General features: G+C 46.0%; 1 protein-coding gene across 2 annotated transcripts in view; it reads right to left on the bottom strand.

Annotated features, from left to right (window-relative positions):
• The window catches only part of ZNF609 (zinc finger protein 609), a 216949-nt gene that overhangs the window by 73167 nt on the left and 122712 nt on the right, over positions 1-21070 (bottom strand). Inside the window, exons 3-5 of one of the 2 annotated variants that reach the window (XM_082254933.1) lie at positions 20386-20611; positions 13772-13859; positions 11250-13668 (exon numbers count right to left, since the gene is read on the bottom strand). In XM_082254933.1, the coding sequence (XP_082111059.1) occupies positions 11250-13668; positions 13772-13859; positions 20386-20611 (2733 nt within the window). The remainder of the gene's footprint in view (positions 1-11249; positions 13669-13771; positions 13860-20385; positions 20612-21070) is intronic. The other variant, XM_082254934.1, reaches the window with a different exon arrangement.

Below are 21070 nucleotides of genomic sequence, written 5' to 3'. Positions count from 1 at the left end.
GAGACTTTAACAAGGTAGGGATGACCGCCTGTGGAAGACCTCTATCCCTCAAGGCTGTCAAGGTTTTGCACCTTGACACTACCTGCACTTCTCCACTTCCCCACTCTTTTTTCTTTGTTGTGTGTCCACGTTTGTCCTTTTGGTTGTCATTGCACGATTAGTACGGCGTAGGTCCTCAGGCCTGCCCCTGAACGTCTTGGGAGGGGGTGGATATGGCATTCTGGCTTAGTTTGCCCTCTCTCATGGGGTCTCCCTTCGGGGGAAACCCACCTAGTACTTGGGGTGGACTGTTTCGGCAGTCCCCCTGGAGAACGGGGTCTGCCTGGTCTCGGCTGGGCAGGCCATAGAGAGTACCTCAATCCCTGTCAGGAGTCTTGCGCCGGGGGATCAGGGTCAGGGTCCTTCCTTTCTCGGAGGAGGGCCATGTGTACGCCTAGTGCACTTTTTGTGTGTCTCATGTTTGCGTGTGTGCACTGTTTTATGCACCGGGTGTTAGTTCGAGAGTGTTTCACACACCACGGGCTTTAAAAGACCTCTATCCCTCAAGACCTGGCTTTCAACAGCCATGCTGTTAAAGCCAGAGACTGTAAAGCAGGATGGAAGATCAGTCCTTGAGACAAAATATCGTCTCGCAGCGGAAGCTGCCAGGGAGGTTCAACGACCATCTGAACGATGTCTGCGTACCGGGATCGTCGAGGCCAGTCCGGGGCCACTAGAATGACTCACATCCATTCCGACGCCAATCTTCGGAGGAACCTGCCACCAAATAAATGTGATGGGAGAGTGCCTCCACACGCCTATCCGCCGGATCCCTGAAAACCGGGGAATCCTCTACTGGCTTCAAGGTGGACTTATTCAGCCTAGACACAGTGTGATCCACTTTTGGGGACACTGTCCAACGTTTTTCTACCGCCTCCGCGAAAGGATAGCGGACGGAAAAACGCTTAGGCATCACCAACATGTGCTTAATGCGCCGCCACTGGTCATTCACAATCTCGTGAAATTCCTCAGGACAGGTAAAAGCCTGACCAGACTTCTGGGGTCTGCTGAACCCGAAGGCAGACAGTTTACTTGACTGAGATGGCTCATCGTCAAGAATGAGAGCTTCTTTAATGGCGCTAACGAGGGCATCCATCTTCGAGCGTTCCTGTGCTACTGAGGGGGAAGATTCCTCCTCCTCATCCCGCTCAGAAGCAGGGGACCGGCACCCCTCAGGGGGGCCATCGTCCGTGGCAACCAATTCTGGCTCAGAGTCAGAGGACTGGGAGAGCATAGGCCTTTTTTGGAGGAGCGTTCCGACATCAGCAGATTCACCTGGGACGCCAAAGTCGCAAGAGCAGCAGATATGGAGGCCATGGAGGAGGATTCAGGTGTACCTGAAGCCCCCACCAGGTCTGTGGGGAATTTATTGTCCTGGGAGTCCATTTTTGCCTTTAAATTAAAAAGGGACGCTGGCCCTTTAAAATCGGCGGTTCCAGCTGACCCCCACCCGCAATCTGCACTAACTGAAAGAGCCCCTTGAGGAAACACACTAGCCACAAGTAAAATTCGATTTGGTCGAAAAATGGGCGAGAAATAAGCAAAAACCCCCAGCCTGTCAGTACTTGCCCACCATGCGTCCTGCACAGGAGTGAGAAGAAGGTGGAAGTGACCTCACAGCGCTAGAGGCCAGCCCTCGAGCCCAGAGAAAAGGTGCCTATTGAAATTCAATGACAAAATTCACAGGGAAAATGGCCGCTTGCCCTTACTAGGCATGTTGCCCACATCCAAGATGGCGCCCGACCAGGAGCCCGTGCAGAATTCCAACATGGCTGCTGTCCTCACACAGAGCTTAGAATCTGCACACCATAAAACATGGCGGCCGCTCCAACAGGCGGCAAAATAAGCGTACAAACACATTCTGGCTAACAGCAGGGACCCCAGGGAGACCCCTACACTACCCCATACAGCGCCCCCAAAGGGAGCAGGGGGAGGGAGAAAACCACCAACCCAGCCAGAAGGGGGACCCTACAGAGACCACCAGCCCTGCTATCCCCCGAGCATGGGCCCACAACCCCCCAAACGTCCCCCGGGACAAGGGGGTATCAGTACTCACCATCTAGGAAGCGGGCACTGCTCAGATACGGGAGACCTCCCACCCTAAGTGGGGGTGCCGTCAGCCATGGAGGAACGCTGGCAACACACGGGCGATCTGGGTTGAGGCATCCTCAGCGAAGACGCAGCTCGGCAGGCTCGTCCCCATATGGAAGGGCACGGTCGTTGCGAGGCCTGGGCGTACCAGTAACCTGCGACGCTCGCTGGCAGGCTGGGACTCCATAAGGATCTATGATACCCAGTCCGAGGCCCAGCTCTGCAGTCACTTGTAGTCCTCCAGGAAAGGATTTCCTGACTAACTAGTGATAGTGAGAGAAAATAAAAATCTAACACATAAATTCAGAAAAAAAACCCAGACACTAGGTCTCAGCAGGGAAGACCTAGCTCTACTCCTGACGCTAGTCAGCATAAAACTGAGGTAATATCAGATTGGGTCTAGGATAATGGCTGAGGGATGGCCCCCTAGTGGCGTGCCGAGGTATAGAAAAGTTTTTTGTATTAACCTGATAATCAATTATCTGCCTAGCCTGCTCCTGCAGAGTGCGCCATTACCCATTAGTGAAGGCTAACACCATCGGGCCAGGACTGTCAGAGGACATAAGAGAAACTGGATTTTTGTCTTCCTGTAAACTCCTTTTCCCCAATGTTCATTGACAGACACAGCTCCAGATCTTCTTGACCGATGGGTTTATGCTGCCCCCTACAGGAGGACACTAGGTGGAAAAAGAGTGGACTACAGCTATAGGGCAGTCCCAGGAGGTATACTCCCACTTCCTGCTATAGGACTTCAGTTTTGCAACAAGCAGTGTCAGAACAACATAAACTCCAACTCAATTAGAGGGACGGGTGCTGAGTCCACCAATGAACATCAGAGAAAAGGATTTTACGGTAAGACAAAAATCCAGTTTTCTCTTTCGTTCATTGATGGACACAGCTCCAGATCTTCTTGACCGATGGGACGTCCCAAAGCAGTGTCAATATGAGGGGTGGGAATAACACAGCAAGAAAACACTTCCCAAAGCCTAAACATAGCCAACCAGGAGCTCCACCAGGAACAACTGGAGCTCACCTGCAATACACCCTCAAAGAGGACTAACCTCTCCAACAGCGGCCTGCAAAATCTTGCAGCCAAAAGAAGCATCCGCAGATGCCAACAATTTTTAGAAAGTATGCATGGACAACCAGGTGGCTGCCTTGCAAACCTGTGCTACCGATGCCTGATGACGGAAGGCCCAGGAGACACTAAGCGCCCTCGTAGAATGCACCTTAACAGGAAATGAAGGATCCTGACCCTTATTGGAATAGACCTGCACCACCGTCTGCCTGATTCATCTGGAAATGGTTGCAGCAGATGCAGCCAACCCCTTACGGGGTCCATTCGTAAGGATAAATAAAGAATCTGATTTTCGGAAAGACTGTCACCGCCAGGTACACCCTGATTGCCAGAACCACATCCAAAGAATGTAAGACAATATCTTTAGGATGCTTAGGCTTAGGACACATAGAAGGCAACACAATGTCTTAATTTAAATGGAAACCAGAGACGGCCTTAGAAAGGAAAAACTGGCACCACCACGAAGCACCACTTTGTCTCTGTGAACCACCAGGTAGGGTGACCCCCTGAACAAAGGTGTGAACCAAGAAATTTGTGGCCAACGAACGTTGAAAGAAAAAAAAATTGCCAGGGCCGAAATCTGGCCTTTGATGGTACCCAAGACCAAACACTGATCTACACCTCTTTGGAGAAACTCCAAAAACACAAGACACCGTAAAAATCATTAGTAAGACCTCATCTGAAATATGCAGCTCAGTTTTGGGCACCAGTTCTCAAAAAGGATATCGAGGAACTGGAGAAAGTGCAGAGAAGGGCAACCAAACTGTTAAGAGGCATAGAGGAGGCTCAGCTATGAGGAAAGATTAGAGGAGCTGAATTTATTCTCTCTTTAGAAGAGGAGATTAAGGGGGGGGGGGGGGGTCAGCACAGATGACTAGTAGGCACTCTTTGGGTGTAGAAGAAAACAGATTTAGTCTCCAAAATACGGAAAGGTTTCGTCACCTTAACCACTTGCCGACTGCCTAACAAAGATTTACGTCGGCAGTCAGCCCCTCACAGGCAAATTGACGTAGATCTACGTCGCTAGCCTGTGAGGGTCTAGGGAGCGAGCCCCCACGCCTGTAACCGGCGGACCCGATGTCCGCCGGTCACTCTGCAAACGCCGCTGCAGAGGGAGAAAGTCAGGCGGCTAGTGTAAACAAGCCGCCTGTCATTCTCCCCTGTGTAGAAACTGTGATCACACGGTTCTACTATGTAGGACCGTTGATCACGGTTTCTACAGCTCAGCCAATCACAGTTAGAATCACGCCCCTAGGGGGACACACAGCCCCTCCCTCTCAAATAAAGCTAACCCCCTCACTACCAGTGTCATTTTGCAGTAACAGTGCATATGTATAGCACTGATTACTGCAGTAATGTCACTGGTAACCCCAAAAGTGTCAAAAATGTCAGTCAAGGGTCCGATCTGTCCGCCGCAATGTCGCAGTACCGGCAAAAAAAAAAAAAATCGCAGATCGCCGCCATTACGCGTTAAAAAAAAAAACAACAAAAATGACAAAAATCTTTCCCTTTGTTAGTAAACGCGATAACTTTTACGCAAACCAATCAAAATACGCTTTTTGCGATTTCTTTTACCAAACATAGGTAGCATAAAACAAATTGGCCAAAAATGTTAAAAAATTTTGATTTTTACATTTTTTTGGGGGGGAATTTCATATAAAAAAATGTGAAAATATTGCTATTTTTGCAAAATTGACGCTCTTTTTTTGTTTATAGCGCATGATCAAAAAAAAAAAAAAAAAAAAAAAAAAAAAATCGCACAGGTGATCAAATACCACCAAAAGAAAGCTCTGTTTGTGGGAAAAAAAGGACGTCAAATTAGTTTAGGTACAGCATCGCACGACCGCGCAATTGTCCGTTAAAGTCACGCAGTGCCGAATCGCAAAATACCCCCTGGTCAGGAAGGGGGTAAAATCTTCCGGGGCTTAAGTGTTTAAGAGCTGTGAAAATGTGGAATAGACTTCCCTCCAGAGGTGGTTCTGGCCACCTCAATAGATTGCTTTGAAAAAGGCCTGGATTCTTTCCTTGGTGTACATAATATGAATGGGTACTAACATTTATAGGTAAAGATGATCCAGGGAAAATCCGTTGCCTCTCGGGGGATCAAGAAGGAATTTTTTTCCCCTGCTGCAGCAAATTGCATTATGCTTTGCTATGGGTTTTTTTGCCTTCCTCTGGATGAACTGCGGGTATAGGTTTGTGTATAAGGGATGGGTTTTCTTTACTGTTTTATGTTTTTTATTGGTTGAGCCAGATGGACTTGTGTCTTTTTTCAACCGGACTATGTAACCCATGGTCAGAACTTGGAGGAGCATATGTCCTCTACTATACAATTGGGAATTTTTTTTTTTTTAGTGGATGTTTTATTTCCCCCAGTTTGTGTACTCTTAGGAGCGATTTCCTTTTGTTTCCTGTTGTCTGGACAGAAAGTAGAGGAAACTGTCCCAAAGTAAGAGAAATCACCTTAGACCTGTAGTCTCATAGTATGATTTTCCTTTCACCAGCAGGGATGAGCTCAGTTGTGTTTGAATCCTAGTCTGAATCCATCTAAGATATCCCACCTAGATGCTGTCATTGCTTACCATCAACCAAGGTATTTCCTGCCCTGCGCCACACACATGCAAGATGCAGTGTGCAGTGACATGCTCTTGGCAAGATAGCCTAGGTGGGTTCAGACTAGGATCTGAACACACCTGAGCTCATCCCTAGACACCAGGATAAAAGAAGAGTGAATATTCCCAGGGGAAAACTAGGCAGCAATAAAATCCAGATAAAGGTTCTAAATTGGACCTACTATTTTCTTAATAAAAAAAATATTCTGGCTGGACACACACTGAGTGAAGAAGGGTTAGCCACCCTGTCAGGTTCTTATCGCCATTTATTTTCCTAGAGGTGACAGATGGGCCATTTAACGTGGAACTTTACGGAACATATTAAAAATGGGTTAAGAGGCATAATTTTTAATGCAAAAGAGACAAACTTTGTCTCTTCTGCATCAAAGTTATCTACCTCCCAGTCTACCCCTGCACAATGAGCTAAACATGCACAGGTCATTGTAGAAATTCAGCATTGCCAAACTAACTGAACTACCGCACATGCACAGGAGTGACGTCATTCTGGCCTGGCCAATGAAATTGATCGTCAACTGAGACCTGGAAGCTGACTGCCCAAGTATGTCAGCAGCCAGAGGGGAGGCACTGCTGGACTGAAGGCAGGTATAGCTCTGCTTTAACTGGACAAAGATTATAAACCTTCCCCATCCTATGCAAAATAGTTTGGGCTACTAGAGTATACCTTTATTGAAGTGGGTTGGGTTGAAATGCAAAAAAGTACTATTACAGTTTGTACCAAAAAGATGCAGGACCAGATAAGCCAAAACCCGCCTAACTATCAGACTAACCGACTACGGGAGAGGGCGCACCTTTATGCTGAAGGAGCCTTGTCCCCGGGTCTGGATAAGCCCACTCTTGGCTTGCCAGACCAGGTTCTTTTGGATCCACCAGAGGTGGCCCCTGAAAGACTTTGAGCCCTTGTCAGTCGACCCTGAGGGACAAAAAAATGTATGTGCTGAGAACGAGGGCTCACGTCTACGACGAGGTAACTTGCCCTTAGTAGCCTGCGGAAGAAAAGTACTCTTTACTCTTTCCCCTGTGAGACCCTTAATGAGGTCATTCAGGGTAGCCCAAACAAGCGATCTGCTTGAAAGGGGAGATCAATCAAGGACTTTTTAGAAGTCCGGTCCGCAGACCAGCATTTAAGCCAAAAGACACACTGAAGGACCATTGCCAAAACAGAGATCCGAGCCACTGGGGGAGCAGCATCTAAAGAGGCATTAAAGATACGAGAATGAATATAATCCCACGCAAAGTGTGCAAATTGTAAGTGATTAGAAATGAAAATGGTGCTGCTGCCCAGCCGATTACTTACCCTAAAAAGGAAAGTATAAAAATATGGGAATAACTAATGGGTCTGGCGCTGCTGATTACCATATGTAGAGAGAAATATATATTTGGTCACTAGATAAGTGTATGTCAAATGATACATTTATCTAATAGCATGTATGCTCCACATCTCCATGGTGCTACAAATATATATGAAACCAATTGTATACAATACATAAAAAAAATATATATATATTATATGAGAAATTGAAAAGTGACTAATAAGTGAATATAAATAGTGGTGTAATAAAATTATAAACTGTAGTGTTAAAATACTTGTGCCAATATACGATGATATTTCAAAAACGGATATCCTACTCAAAATGACAATGTGCTCTTCAAAGTGCTCCAGAGTTATCTGTGGCGATAGTAATACTTCACAAAGTGCTACATAAAATCACAAAAATAATGTAAACAATTCTAGTCCATATAACATTTTTCAGCTAATAAAGTGACAGGTGTTCTTCAGAGCCAGTTCACATTAGCGCAACACGACTCCTTACTACTTCGGGGTGACTTGTGCATAACATTGCACCACGACTTCGGAGCGACTTGCAGGGACTTCACATAATGGAAGTCTATGCAAGTCGCTTCGAGGTCGCCCCGAAATAGTACAGGACCCTTTTTCTAAGTCGGAGCGACTTGTGTCGCTCCTATTAGAACGGATCCTGTAGCGGTCAATGGACCACGAGGGAGCGCGACTTGTCAGGCTGACAAGTCGCGCTAATGTGAACCGGCTCTCAAAGTGATCCGTGATAATGATTTCCACATGTCGTGCTCCCCCGATGGTTCCACACTCACCAGAGCTCAGTCCCCCTCAAGGGGGTCCCAGGTCTGTCAGGAAGGGGGCTCAAATCAGATCAGCCGACTCAGGGTTCACAATCCTATAACACCTTAATTCCCCATTTAGTGCTCATTTTCAAGTAAAGATAAAGTCCGGGTCTCGTGCGTTCCACGGTCCATAACCAGAAATAACCGGAAGTGACGCAAAGAAGGTTACGGGCCATGCAACACACGAGACCTGGACTTCCTGCTTGTAATACCCACGCCGCACTGATTTTACATTGGCGTAAGTGCGTTTCTTTGTATCTAATAAAGCCATTTAAAACTGGTACACTATGGGCTGTTGCTCTTTATCTTTACATGAAAACAAGCACTAAGAAGGGGAATTAAGGTGTCAGCTGATCCAGTTGGAGGCCCCTTCCTGACAGGCCTGGGACCCCCATAAGGGGACTGAGCTCTGGTGAGTGTGGTACCATCAGGGGAGCACGACATCTCTTCAGAGCACAATATATATATATATATATTTTATGTACTGTATACATTTGGTTTCATATATATTTGTAGCACCAGTGAGATGTGGAGCATACATACTATTAGATAAATATATCATTTAACATACACATATCTAGTTACCATATATAGAGAGAAATATATATTTGGTCATCAGCAGCGCCAGACCCGTGAGGCATTAAAGATAAACTGCAGCCCTGGACCAGCTGTGTCGTCAGCTCAGCAGGGGGGAGCCGTTCTCCCTCCAGGTCACGGCGTAAGAGCTAAGCCCACTCGGTCAGAGTTTGTGACAAGAGGGCAATGGTGAATACCGGCCTCAGTGCCGAACCAGCCAGAGTGTACATATTGCAGGCCACAGCCTCCGCCTTCCTTTCAGCCGGATTATTAAAGGCCAGGGGCTCGTCAACCAGAATCATGGTTGCTTTGTTCAAGCTGGAAACCAGAGGGTCCACCACCGGTGGAACAGTCCACTTAATAAGGGACTCCTCATGGGGGTAACCCCTTGTAAATCGCTTAGGGACCCCAAGGGAACGCTTTGGTCGTCCCCATTCTTTAGCGACAATTCTGTCAAAATAGACGGGGAAAGGAAGCCCCGTTGCCCCTCTGGATGGCTTGTGAGTGCCAAAAGGGAACCTGCGCCTCCGTCGCAGCTGCTTCCTCCATCTTCAAGGTTTCATGCACAGATACAATCAGTGCTTCCACCAGCACCTTTTCGTACGCGGTTGCATATGTGGAGGAATCATCTTCCGAGGATTTCGGGTGCACGGTCGTAGACCCAGCAGGGTGGGTGTACCACATCCGCGGTGGCTGAATCGGATTCAAGATCTAATGAGGCAGGGGGAAGGCAGGGGGCGCTTTTTGCTAGCCCTTCACCCGAAAGCCAGCTCGACCCAGGACACAAAAAGGACTCCAGGTCCGCGGTCAGTGCACTCATGGATGGTTGGGACCCAGAGGGCCCGCAGCCTCAGAGAAGAAATCAGGTGGGAGATGTGTTCCAAAGACTCCCTGAGTCACCAGGGGGACCCCCCAAAAAGTGTAAGACACTGCTAAGGGACCACCCGGTCGCCAGGCACAAAGCACCAAACGATCCTTAGCAGAGGGGGAGAGAACCCCACAAGACCCCCAGCAGACACAGTCACCTGCAGCCATCAGGATAATTTGCACTCCACGTGCAGCGATCAGGAAATGAAAAGATCCAGGAGTCAGCATGAAAGGGATAAGGAGGGGCTTCCACCGCCGAAATCCGCCACCCACAGGGCTCCACTGTCCACTGAGCATAACGCTCTGCCCCCCCATCACAGGAGGTGGACCAGACCACCCACACAGTTCCAGCATAAGGGGAGGTAGGATGGGGGACGGATAAAAGGGGGTTGCCTGACAGGCCTGGGGGGTCCAACCATGCCAAGGAGGTGCCCAAGTCCGCCCCAAAATCCTCCAGGGGGAGAGGGGGAAAAGCTACTCACCATACCAGAAACCAGACGGGCACCGCTCCAGACAGAACCCCTTGCCATCGAAATGGGGAGGCTGTCGGCCAGGAGGAATGCTGCGACTCTCGCCGAGACCTCACAAGGCATTTAACTCGCAGGCCAGCCCCCGTCCGGTGGGGCATGTCGCAGCCGACTTAGCGCGGAGGTTTGTCAGGACCAGAGATCCCAGCAAGGAACTAGGTCCTTACTCCTGACTAGGCAGAAAACCCACCCCTCATGTTTAACACTGCTTTGGGACGTCCCAATGGTTATCAAGATCAGGAAATGTGTCTGTCAAAAAACTAAAAGAGAAAATGGGACTTTGACTTACCGTAAAATCCATTTCTCTGATGTTCATGGACGGACACAGCACCCACCCCTCTGTGGAGTTGTAATTCTTCTGTTACAAGCAGTAACAAAACGGAGTAACTATAGCAGAGAGAAGTATACCCCCTGGGACTGCCCATAGGCGTAGCCAGATTCTTTTTCTGCCTAGAGTCCTACTCCTGTAGGGTAGTAAAACCCAATAGTTATGAAGATCAGGAGCTGTGTCTGTCTATGAACAAAAACTAAATATATATATATATTTTTTTTCTAAAATTGTTTTTCTTTTTTTGTTTATAGCGCAAAAAATAAAAACCGCAACAGTGATTAATTACCACCAAAAGAAAGCTCTATTTGTGGGAAAAAGGGAAATCAATTTTTTTTGGTTACAGTTTTGCACAACCACTCAATTGTCAGTTAAAAAAGCAGTGCTGTATCGCAAAAAATGGCCTGGTCAAGTGGTTTTAGTCCGATAGATAAGCAGGTTCTGGCTTATCTGGTCCCACATTTTTTTTGGTAAATTATCTTGCGGATGTGGCTTTAGCCAAAATAACTTTTCCTTCTATTACAGTTTGTAGTAATAATTTCATAAATAAATAAAAAACAAACACTTGTGTCAACAGAAGCTGTAAAAACAAGGTATTTGATTAGCCCCCGTTCACACTAAGGCGACCTGGTCGCCTCACAGGTCGCCTCCCATAGGGAAGCTGCGGACCCGTTCAAATAGGAGCGACACAAGTCGCTCCGACTTAGAAAAAGGGTCCGGAGCTTCTTTGGGGCGACCAGGAGGCGACCGCCATAGACTTCAATGCTATGAAGTCCGTGGTGGCCGCTCCGAGGTCGCGGCACGCTGCTCGCACCGCGACCTCGGAGGTCGCGGTGCGAGGTAGCGTCGCCTGCATGTGAACGGGGGCTTATAGTACATGTTTAAAAACATGATTTTAGAAAACCTTTTTAAAAGTAGCCAAACATTACCAATAAACTTTTTTCAAATAAAAATGATGATCAATTCCTTACCTGTCTATACCAAATAACAGGGTCTATACCAGTCTGTCTATTACATTCGTTTACAGGTTTGGAAGGTTCTGCAGTTTCCTTTATGGTGTGTCCTCCTCCTTCCAGTATTTTTGTCTTTAATCCCTCTGGCTGCTGCACTGACATTTTCGTAGATTCCTCAGGCTTTGGAATAATCACAGATTTGCCAGAGTCAGGCACTGGTCCTAGCTCCTTAGGCTTACTGGAAGAGGACTTCCCTAAATCTGTCAGACTTGGAGCTTTTGTGAGTGTAGGAGGTACTGAAGACTTGTGCTTCCATTCTTCCTTTAAAGTGGCCTCTCTGTCCCTCATGGCCATCTCTGTTTTTTTTTCAAGGCTACGTTGCTGCTGCTGTTCCAGGTTCTGTCTTTGTTTCTGATGCTCCTCATACTGTTGTCTATATGCTGGATTAGTACTAAGTAGATGGGCATGATATCCTTGATCAGTATACCCATAGGGAGGCACATAGGCATACTGATTATAGTAGAGTGACTGCATGTACATGTTAGGACGCTGTTGGATGACTGAAGGTTGCTGGCTAGTGCTAAGTTCTGGCTTTTTATCCTCCTGCTGCTCAACTTTCATTTTCACTTCAGTGACTTCCAAGTCTTCCTCTTTCTTGACCTTAAGTGGCTGACTTTCTGGTGTAGTTTGACCAGTAGGATTCATGGCACCAGGACCCGGACTGGAATGTGCATAGTTTGGAGAATAATAGGTTTCAAATGTCTGGTAGTATGGGGATTCTTTGTTCTGGGGCTGAGGTGGAAAAAGGGACTTTTTGGCACTTTCCTTCACCATCTGCTCTGGATCCTTGACCTTCGTCCCCTCCATTTTACCTTCTCCATCTTCTCCTGCATCAGAAATATCAGAGTAAGCTGGACTGTTTGTTTTAGCTGAAGTCCCTTCTGCCCCATTTTGGGTCACAACGTGTAGTGGTGTCATAGGCTGATTAGGACTAGGGTTTTCCATTCGATTTGAAGTACTTCCCCCTCCACCTATAGAAGGACTGGGTGCATTGTCTGTGAAGCTATAGATTTTGTCAGCCTCAGCCTTTATGCTGGCCAGGCGGCTCTGGTGAGCATCAGAGCCATTAGGAAGGCCATCACCTTTGGTTGAAGAATCAGGGACTGCTTCCCCATAAGGACTTTTCCCATCTTCAGGACGCCCAACTTTCATGGAAGTTCCAGGACTTTCTTCATCCCTTTGCTCTTTCTTCTTTTTATCCTTTTTCTTTTTATCTCTTGATGGAGTTAATGCTGGATTTATACTAGACGGCTCTCCCATAACTGTTGGTTTGGGCTGTATGGGCTTAAGTTGTGGGCTAGTTGGCATGGTTTGTACTACTGTAGAAGGGAGGCCAGATGATGATCCAGGACTTGAAGCAGTAAAGTTGGTTGTCTGAATGGTATACATTTGTTGTGGAACCAAAGCAGGAGCAATGGGACGGGTAGGCTTAACACTTTTTGAGGAAGTCAATTTATCTTGTTTGTTATTCCCATTACCTTTCTTGGCTGCATCTTTTTCACCCATTCGTTTTTCCTGTGACTCAAAACCATCATTGCTTGTATCATCTGCTGCCATGGGGCCTTCATCTGATCCATCATTAGAAAGTGCTCCAGGGTCAGTGTCGCCTTCGGTACCCAGTTTCTTTTTGCATAATCCTTTACTTCCAAGCTTGGAAGAAAGTGTAGGACTTTGCGGTTCAGTCAAACGAGTCTTGGGTGTAGCAGATCTGGCAGGGGAGAGAGAACCTTTCTGAGAAGGAAAGGTACCATTGCAGCCACCCATATCAAGGTGAATATGAGGCTCCTCACCACATTCACTATCTCCATCTGCCTCTGGTTTACTGTCATCATCTGTGTGTGCATGAGCCTGATGGTATTTCAGGCCATTAATGTGCTTGTATTTCTTGTTACAGTTAGGGTGTGGGCAATCTATTAATATTGGTGAAGAACAATTTCTATCCAGTGCAGCTGGCTCTACCTTGATAGTGCTTAATGGTACTGTTAAAGGCAAAGATCCAGCCAATGGGGCAGATGAAGATCCCATGGAATTTGTGCGAGCACGTTTGCTTCCTTTGGAATCCTCTGAGCTTGAAGTCAGTTCAATGTCAGATGGGGGCTTGCTTTTTCGCTTGCTAGCAGATGAAGGACTAGCTTTTACATCCTCTGATGTATTACAAGGTGGCGGACGATGATCTCCTGAATTCTGGCTTCCTCGTCTCCCTTTGTTGTTTGCTCCAGCACGAGTCTTGCTGCTACTACTGCTACTACTGCTTGCACCTTTACCATCAGTAGCTGATGTGCCTTCTGCAATTGGAGCGTTGCTACTTGGACGCATGCGTTTACCCCTCCCCCGTCCATTCCGCATCTCCAAGTCACTGGTGGGAGAGTCGCAGAATCTGGAGGGGGAAGGGAAATAAAGGGAGAGTGAGGCACTCCGTTTTAAAACGCAAAAATCATTTCATTTTTGAGAATTAGCTACATACCATGATTCAAACTCACCTAGGTGGTGCCCAATCATGTCGTGTGCAATCCAGTAGTGTGCCAACATAGGTCTTGTTTCTCCAAGTCACATTCACTACCAGCATACCTATAATGTATAAAAAGACAGATATTTAGTGGTAAGGAAAGCAAAGGAATTTGGCTGAAAACCTATCAGCATTTAACAGTGGAAAATTAAAGTAGATTTTTTCCCCCAATTATACTAACCTAGTTGGATGCAGCATCGGTCCAATGCCGCATCTGTCTCCCGACACCTCTGCACTGAGAAATGAGTGATCGAACACCGCCGATCACTCCGTTCTGATAGCTCCACAAGCAGAGAGCTGCATACTGTCAGTCAGCCGCTCTCTGCTCTGCCCCCTCCGCGCTCATTGGAGCGCTGGGTTGTGGAGTGGTGGGGAGCAGCCGGCTCAGGCTCTCGGAGGCTTGCTGAGAGGCTGACTGGGTGAGTGTCCGTCCATGCACCTGGCGGATCCCAACTCCGTGGTCGTGATGACGCGGTGCCTGGAACAACTTCTGTGATGTCAGAGTGGACTTCAGCCTGCTCCCTGCTGAAAACGGGTCACAGGAATGCGCAACGAACTGCACTCCTGTGATCCATAGGAAATGTACAGCCAAACGAGCTTTGGCTGTACATCTCCTTTAAATCAGCTCGAGTATAACATTTCTCCTAAACTAAGTACAATAGTCTTTAAATCAATTGGATAAACATTTTACTGTATAGGGGCAAGCAAACTTTGTTAAACAGATCAGTTTCAAAACAAATTTAGCATGCCAGCAGATTGGAGATCAGATGGAAAGTCTTACTATTTATTACAAATAATAAAAAAGCACATTTCCCTCCATACAGTATCTCACAAAAGTGAATACCCCCCCCCCCCCCTTCTTACATTTTTGTAAATATTTTGTTATATCTTTTCAAGTGACAACACTAAAGAAATAACACTTTGCTACAACGTAAAGTAGGGAGTGTACAGCCTAAAAAACAAGTATACATTTGCTGTCCCCTCAAAATAACTCAACACACAGCCATTAATTGGCAACAAAAGTGAGTACACCCCTAAGTGAAAATGTCTAAATTGGGCCCGAAGTGTCAATATTTTGTGTAGCCACCTTTTTTTTTTTCAGCACTGCCTTAACCCTTGTGGGCATGGAGTTTACCAGAGCTTCACAGGTTGCCACTGGAGGCCTCTTCCACTCCTCTATGATGACATCACGGAGCTGGTCGATGTTGGAGACCTTGCTCTCCTCCACCTTCCGTTTGAGAGTGCCCCACAGATGCTCAATAGGGTTTAGGTCTGAAGACATGCCTGGCCACTCCATCACCTTTACCCTCAGCTTCTTTAGCAAGGCAGTGGTCGTTTTGGAGGTGTGTTTGGGGTCGTTATCAAGTTGGAATACTGCCCTGCAGCCCAGTCTCTGAAGGGAGGGGATCATGCTCTCCTTCAGAATGTCACAGTACATGTTGACATTCATGGTTCATTCAATGAACTGTAGCTCCCCAGTGTCAGCATCACTCATGCAGCCCCAGACCTTGACACTCCCACCACCATGCTTGACTGTAGGCAAGACACACTTGTCTTTGTACTCCTCACATGGTTGCCGCCATACATGCTTGACACCATCTGAACCAAATAAGTTTATCTCATCAGACCACAGGACATGGTTTCCAGTAATTCATGTCCTTAGTCTTCTTGTCTTCAGAAAACTGTGGGCTTTCTTGTGCATCATCTTTGGAAGAGGCTTCCTTCTGGGATGACAGCTATGCAGACCAATATGATGCAGTGTGCAGCGTATGGTCTGAGCACTGACAGGCTGACCCCCCATCCCTTCAACCTCTGCAGCAATGCTGGCAGCACTTATTCGTCTATTTCCCAAAGACAACCTCTGGATATGATGCGGAGCACGTGCACTAACATACTTTGGTCCACTATTGTGAGGCCAGTCCTGAGTGGAACTTGCCCTGTTAAACCGCTGTATGGTCTTGGCGACCGTGCTGCAGCTCAGTTTCAAGGTCTTGGCAATACAGCCTAGGCCATCTTTATGTAGAGCCACATTTTTTTTTCCAGATCCTCAGAGAGATCTTTGCCATGATGTGTCATGTTGAACTTCCAGTAACCAGTAAGAGCGTGAGAGCGATAACACAAAATTGAACACACCTGCTCCCCATTCACACCTGAGACCTTGTAACACTACTAAGTCGCATGACACCAGGGAGGGAAAATGGCTAGTTGGGCCCAATTTGGACAATCTGGCTTTAAACATTAATGGCTGTGTGTTGAGCTATTTTGAGGGTACAGAAAATTTACACCGTTATATAAGCTGTACACTCCCTACTTTACTGTAGCAAAGTGTCATATCTTCAGTGTTGTCACATGAAAAGATATACTAAAATATTTACAAAAATGTTAGGGGTGTACTCACTTTTGTGAGATATTGTGTGTGTGTGTGTGTGTGTATATATCTATATATCAGGGATAACCAGCCTTCAGGCAAAAAAAAAAAAAAATAACTGGGTAAATTACACAAGTTGGGGAAGAAAAATGATAATATGCAAACTAAAATCTATTCAGTAATACGCAGGCAGCCCAGTAACTTTCAGAAAAAGCAATTCATCTCTGCACCTGCAGCTTTCTGGAATCATTTCAGTTAGCAGATGGCTGCACAGCTGCAGGAGCTCTTTGCAGCGTAAGCAGGTATGAATAAACCTGCTTTCAAGCAGTCTGTAGTACTGTCTCTCCGACATCATGGCACTGATACAAACCCCAAGGAATCCCATATTACATCATATCTGAAGCCCAGAGACTACAGTGAACCTGATTCCTCTGGTACATGTCTGCACCAAACATCTGCTATTATAATTAATCCATAGGAATGCCTAAAGCGGAACTAAACTGTACCACATAGCTTTAATTTCACTAACTCACCCTCAATCATTACTTTTAAATGTTACAAGTGGTAATAATTCCCTAAATTAACATAAACCTGAAGCCAAAATTAACAAGCTACAGCATACTTCTGTGAAAGAAGGCAGGAAAAAATCCCTAGTCTTTTCTTCCAGGTAGCTTCATCTACCCATTCCCAACGTTATTCCAAATCCTACAAAAGCACAGCATGCCCTCTGTCCAAGTCTAGCCATACATTATACAATTTTCCTTTAGATTTACCAAAACCGTATATTAGGAGGTAAAGCCTAAAACCTTTTAATTATGTCGTGCAAGAGCCTGCCTGATTGGATTTACCTTCAATTTGTATGCAAAGTAAATTAAATCAGAAAATGGTATAATGTATAGCTAAATTATCAAGCTATCTTGACAATGGTAAACACTTCTGAGCTTACATGGATCCCAGGATACTCTACCCCTCCTTTATTCACATCTTTTTGCAGAGCAGGGCCCACTGTAAACAACTGTAACACTGTAGGATCAGCAGTAGTAGCCGGCTTCACATGCACATTGCATGATCTAGCTCGGATGTAGTGTTCCACTACTTATTTCCCTTGCGACTTTAAGCTTCGGGTCATGTGATCTGTCAGAGCCTGGAAAAGAGACTAACTCAAGACTTCCAGCTGCACAGCTATATCAACCAGGTCAGCTCGCTGCCGCTGATCCCACCTGCGGTCTTGTTCTGCAAAGATATCTGAATAGGAGGGATAATTTCAGTGCGATTGGCCACTATGATAGTTTTCCAGCATGCCTCCTGTCCCATACAGCGATACCAACTGCACTCCACCCCTTATCCCAGAAAGTGCTCTCCAGAGTGATACCAGCAGCAGGAAAGAAGAGATCTTCAGTTCAGTGTGAAGCAATACACTGGGTGTAATAGTATAGGGCTGCTTTTACACTGATGTGCTGCGGTTTACCCACATCGTGCAGTGCAGTGTACCTGCAGCTTTCCTGTGGTTTTGCAGTGCTTAGCCAGACTTTGATTATATCCTGCGGGTTTGGTGCATTTTCTGAATACAGGAGTTTTGGTGTGCTTTCAGAAAGTGCACCACACCTGTAGGATATAATTAGAGTCTATGGTAAAGTGCAGCTAACCCAGGAAAGTTGCAGATGCACTGTTCTGCGTCTAGGGTGAAAGTTAACCTGCAGCACGTCAGCTTCATAGGGGACTCAGAACAGTAAGGGTTTATTTACATTTGCAGTTTTTTGGGGGGGGTAAAAGCCCATAGTGAAGACATGTTTTTACCACCCATGCCTCAACCACAACCCCTTTACCTGCAGTAGCCAGGGGTATACAACAGTGTTAATTTCGTCGACTAAAACGTTTTCGTCTACTAAATGAACACAATTTTAGTCGACTAAAATACGACTAAAACTAAAATGGCATTTTAGTCATAAGACTATAACTAAAATTAAATTGAAATTTGCTGCCAAAATTAACACTGGTGTAGTGCTGTGCTAGTGCATGCTCAAAGCTTAATACCATAAATAATAACATATTCGATTTTGTCACTCCAGGACCAGCAGTAGTATATAATAAGTTTGGAAATTGTAGAGAAATGCTTAAATAATGCATTACAAATTACAATTGAACTACACCCATTCGATTATAGATGACTAAAATGAGTTTTAGTCGACTAAAATGTAAGATGTTTTAGTTGACTAAAATGTACTGGAGTTTTAGTCGACTAAAACTAAAACACTTGCAGAAGACTAAAATGGGACTAAAACTAAAATGCCATTTTGGTCCTAAAACTAAGACTAAAACTAAATTGAAATTTGTTGCCAAAATTAACACTGGTATACAAGTCGCAGCAAGAGATATATGCCCTGTCATTGTTGGTGGGTGTAGCACCTGCCAAGCATGAGCCATTCAAGTGAATGAGGGCACTCTGCAAGTGCCCTGCAACCTTGTGCAGTACAGCAAACCAGGAATTAAAGCAGGCGGTGTTCTGTTGCTTTCTCACTACATGCAGAAGCATGCAGTTGCAGGGTGCTTCCAGAGTGGTCCCATTTACTTGAATGGGCTGCGATTGACAGGCAATAGCACCCCCCAAATGAAAACAGGGGTTCAATTCCTGCTGCGGCATGTGTACACCTATGGCTGCTGCCTCAGTAGCTAAAGGGGGTAGGGATTGGGGGCAGTAAAACCACAACTCAACCACAGGGTTTTACCACCTCCCCCCAGTTTTACCTGTGAACAAGCCCTAAGGGTCCTGCTGCCAAATGCAACTAAGGGTCATTCACAAGTGCAGCAGCCACTGCTGATCCTCTAAAAAGTGATCTGAGTGTGTATGATAGGTGGGGAGGAGATGATATATTGCCTTCTCATCACCTGATTTAAACCCATGATTGATGTGCAATGAACGTGATTGCAACTTGGTATTAGTTCACACTGAATTTAGCTGAACTGTCACAATTCCAAACCGGCATTTCAGTCCAACTTCGGGGAGATTTGAGAGACATCTTTGCCAGTATCATGCACCGATGTCTATTGAAATCGCCCCCAAAGTCGCCAAAAGTAGTGCAGGAACTGCATGCACCAGCAGAAACCCAGGACCCACTGCACCAGCATTGGGTCTGACAATAGGTCCAAGGATTTCATCCCGATACCGAATGGCATTCAGGTTGCCGTTGTTTAGCCTGTAGAGGTCTGTGCATCCTTCCATGGATATGCCTCCCCAGACCATCACTGACCCACCACCAAACCGGTCATGCTGAATGATGTTAGAGGCAGCATAACATTCTCCACGGCTTCTGCAAACCCTTTCACGTCTGTCACATGTGCGCAGGGTGAACCTGCTCTCATCTGTGAAAAGTACAGGGCACCAGGGGCGGACCTGCCAATACTGGTGTTAAATGGCAAATGGCAATCGAGCTCCACATTGCTGGACAAGTAAGCACAGGGCCCACTAGAGCACATTGGGCCCTCAGGCCACCCTCATGAAATCTGTTTCGGATTGTTTGGTCAGAGACAGTCACATCAGTGGCCTCCTGGAGGTAATTTTTGTAAGGCTCTGGCAATGTTCATCCTGTTCTTCCTTGCACAAAGGAGCAGCATGACGGGTTAGGACCTTCTACAGCCATTTCCAGCTCTCCTAGAGTAACTGCCCTTTCCTGGAATCTCCTTCATGCTCTTGAGACTGTGCTGGGAGACACAGCAAACCTTCTGGCAATGGCACATATTGATGTGCTATGCTGGAGGAGTTGGACTACCTGTGCAACCTCTATAGGGTCTAGGTTTCGCCCCATGATGCCAGTAGTGACACTGACCCTAGCCAATTGCAAAACTAGTGAAAAACAGTCAGAAAAGATGAGTAGGGGAAAAAAATGTCAGTGGCCTCCACTTGTAAAACCATTTCCGTTTTAGAGGTGGCCTCACTGTTGCCCATCTAGTGCACCTGTTAATTTCATTAACACTAAAGCAGCTGAAAATGATTAACAACCCCCTCTGCTCCTTAACCGACCAGATCAATATCCCAGACTTGATGCTATACTCGGCTCAAAAAATTAAAGGAATACTTTTTAAATCAGTGTATATCCCATCCATTTTCATATGCCACTTTATTTAGATATTCAATGTTATTCACTTTATCTGTCAGTGGTCACATTGTTATATAGTTGATCGGTGTAGGTTTCTTAAAAATTTTCTCCAAGCAGAACACTTACCATCTTCTGTCTCCTGCCATACAATGCCTTCCAAGTTCACGCTGGTGCCTGGTTCACATGGTCCAAGACATTCTGGCTCAGTGGCTAGAGCAACATCACTGGTGTTAACACCAACAGATCTTGTGCGTACCATAATCTGCTCACATGGAGAGGAGATGTCATTGTTCACCATTGGGACTAGCAGATGCAGAGGAAGCCCTGTAGACGCACATACAGGAGACTCCATCTAAGAGAAAAAATACAAAATGGTATGAATCAGTGATAAAAAAAAGTACAGTAAAAGAAAATAAAATGAAAGAATGGCTGCACATTTATACAACTTTTGCTAAATCTGATGTCCATCTTACTACATAAATCTGTCGAATTATAATTTCTGTGCTTTGCTTTACCTGTTTACAAGGCTTGAGCTTTACCTGGGAGACCTCTGGGCTTTCCCAGGCCAATTGACAATCTTGCCAGCTTTTTTCAAGTCCGCAAGGCCTTTCTCAGGAGAATGTGCATTGCAAATATCCAAAGGGAGTCTATGTACTACATTTATAGAGAATGCCCAAACAACATCAACTGAACTCTCTGCAAACTTCAAAGATCTTTTTACACCTTACACTTTTTGGCATCAGTGTTAATTTCGTCGACTAAAACGTTTTAGTCGACTAAATTAACACAATTTTAGTCGACTAAAATACGA

This window comes from Pelophylax lessonae, assembly GCF_965119305.1.
Source record: "Pelophylax lessonae genome assembly, chromosome: 4".
NCBI classification, from domain to species: domain Eukaryota; kingdom Metazoa; phylum Chordata; class Amphibia; order Anura; family Ranidae; genus Pelophylax; species Pelophylax lessonae.
This window is presented reverse-complemented; position numbering and strand designations above follow the sequence as displayed.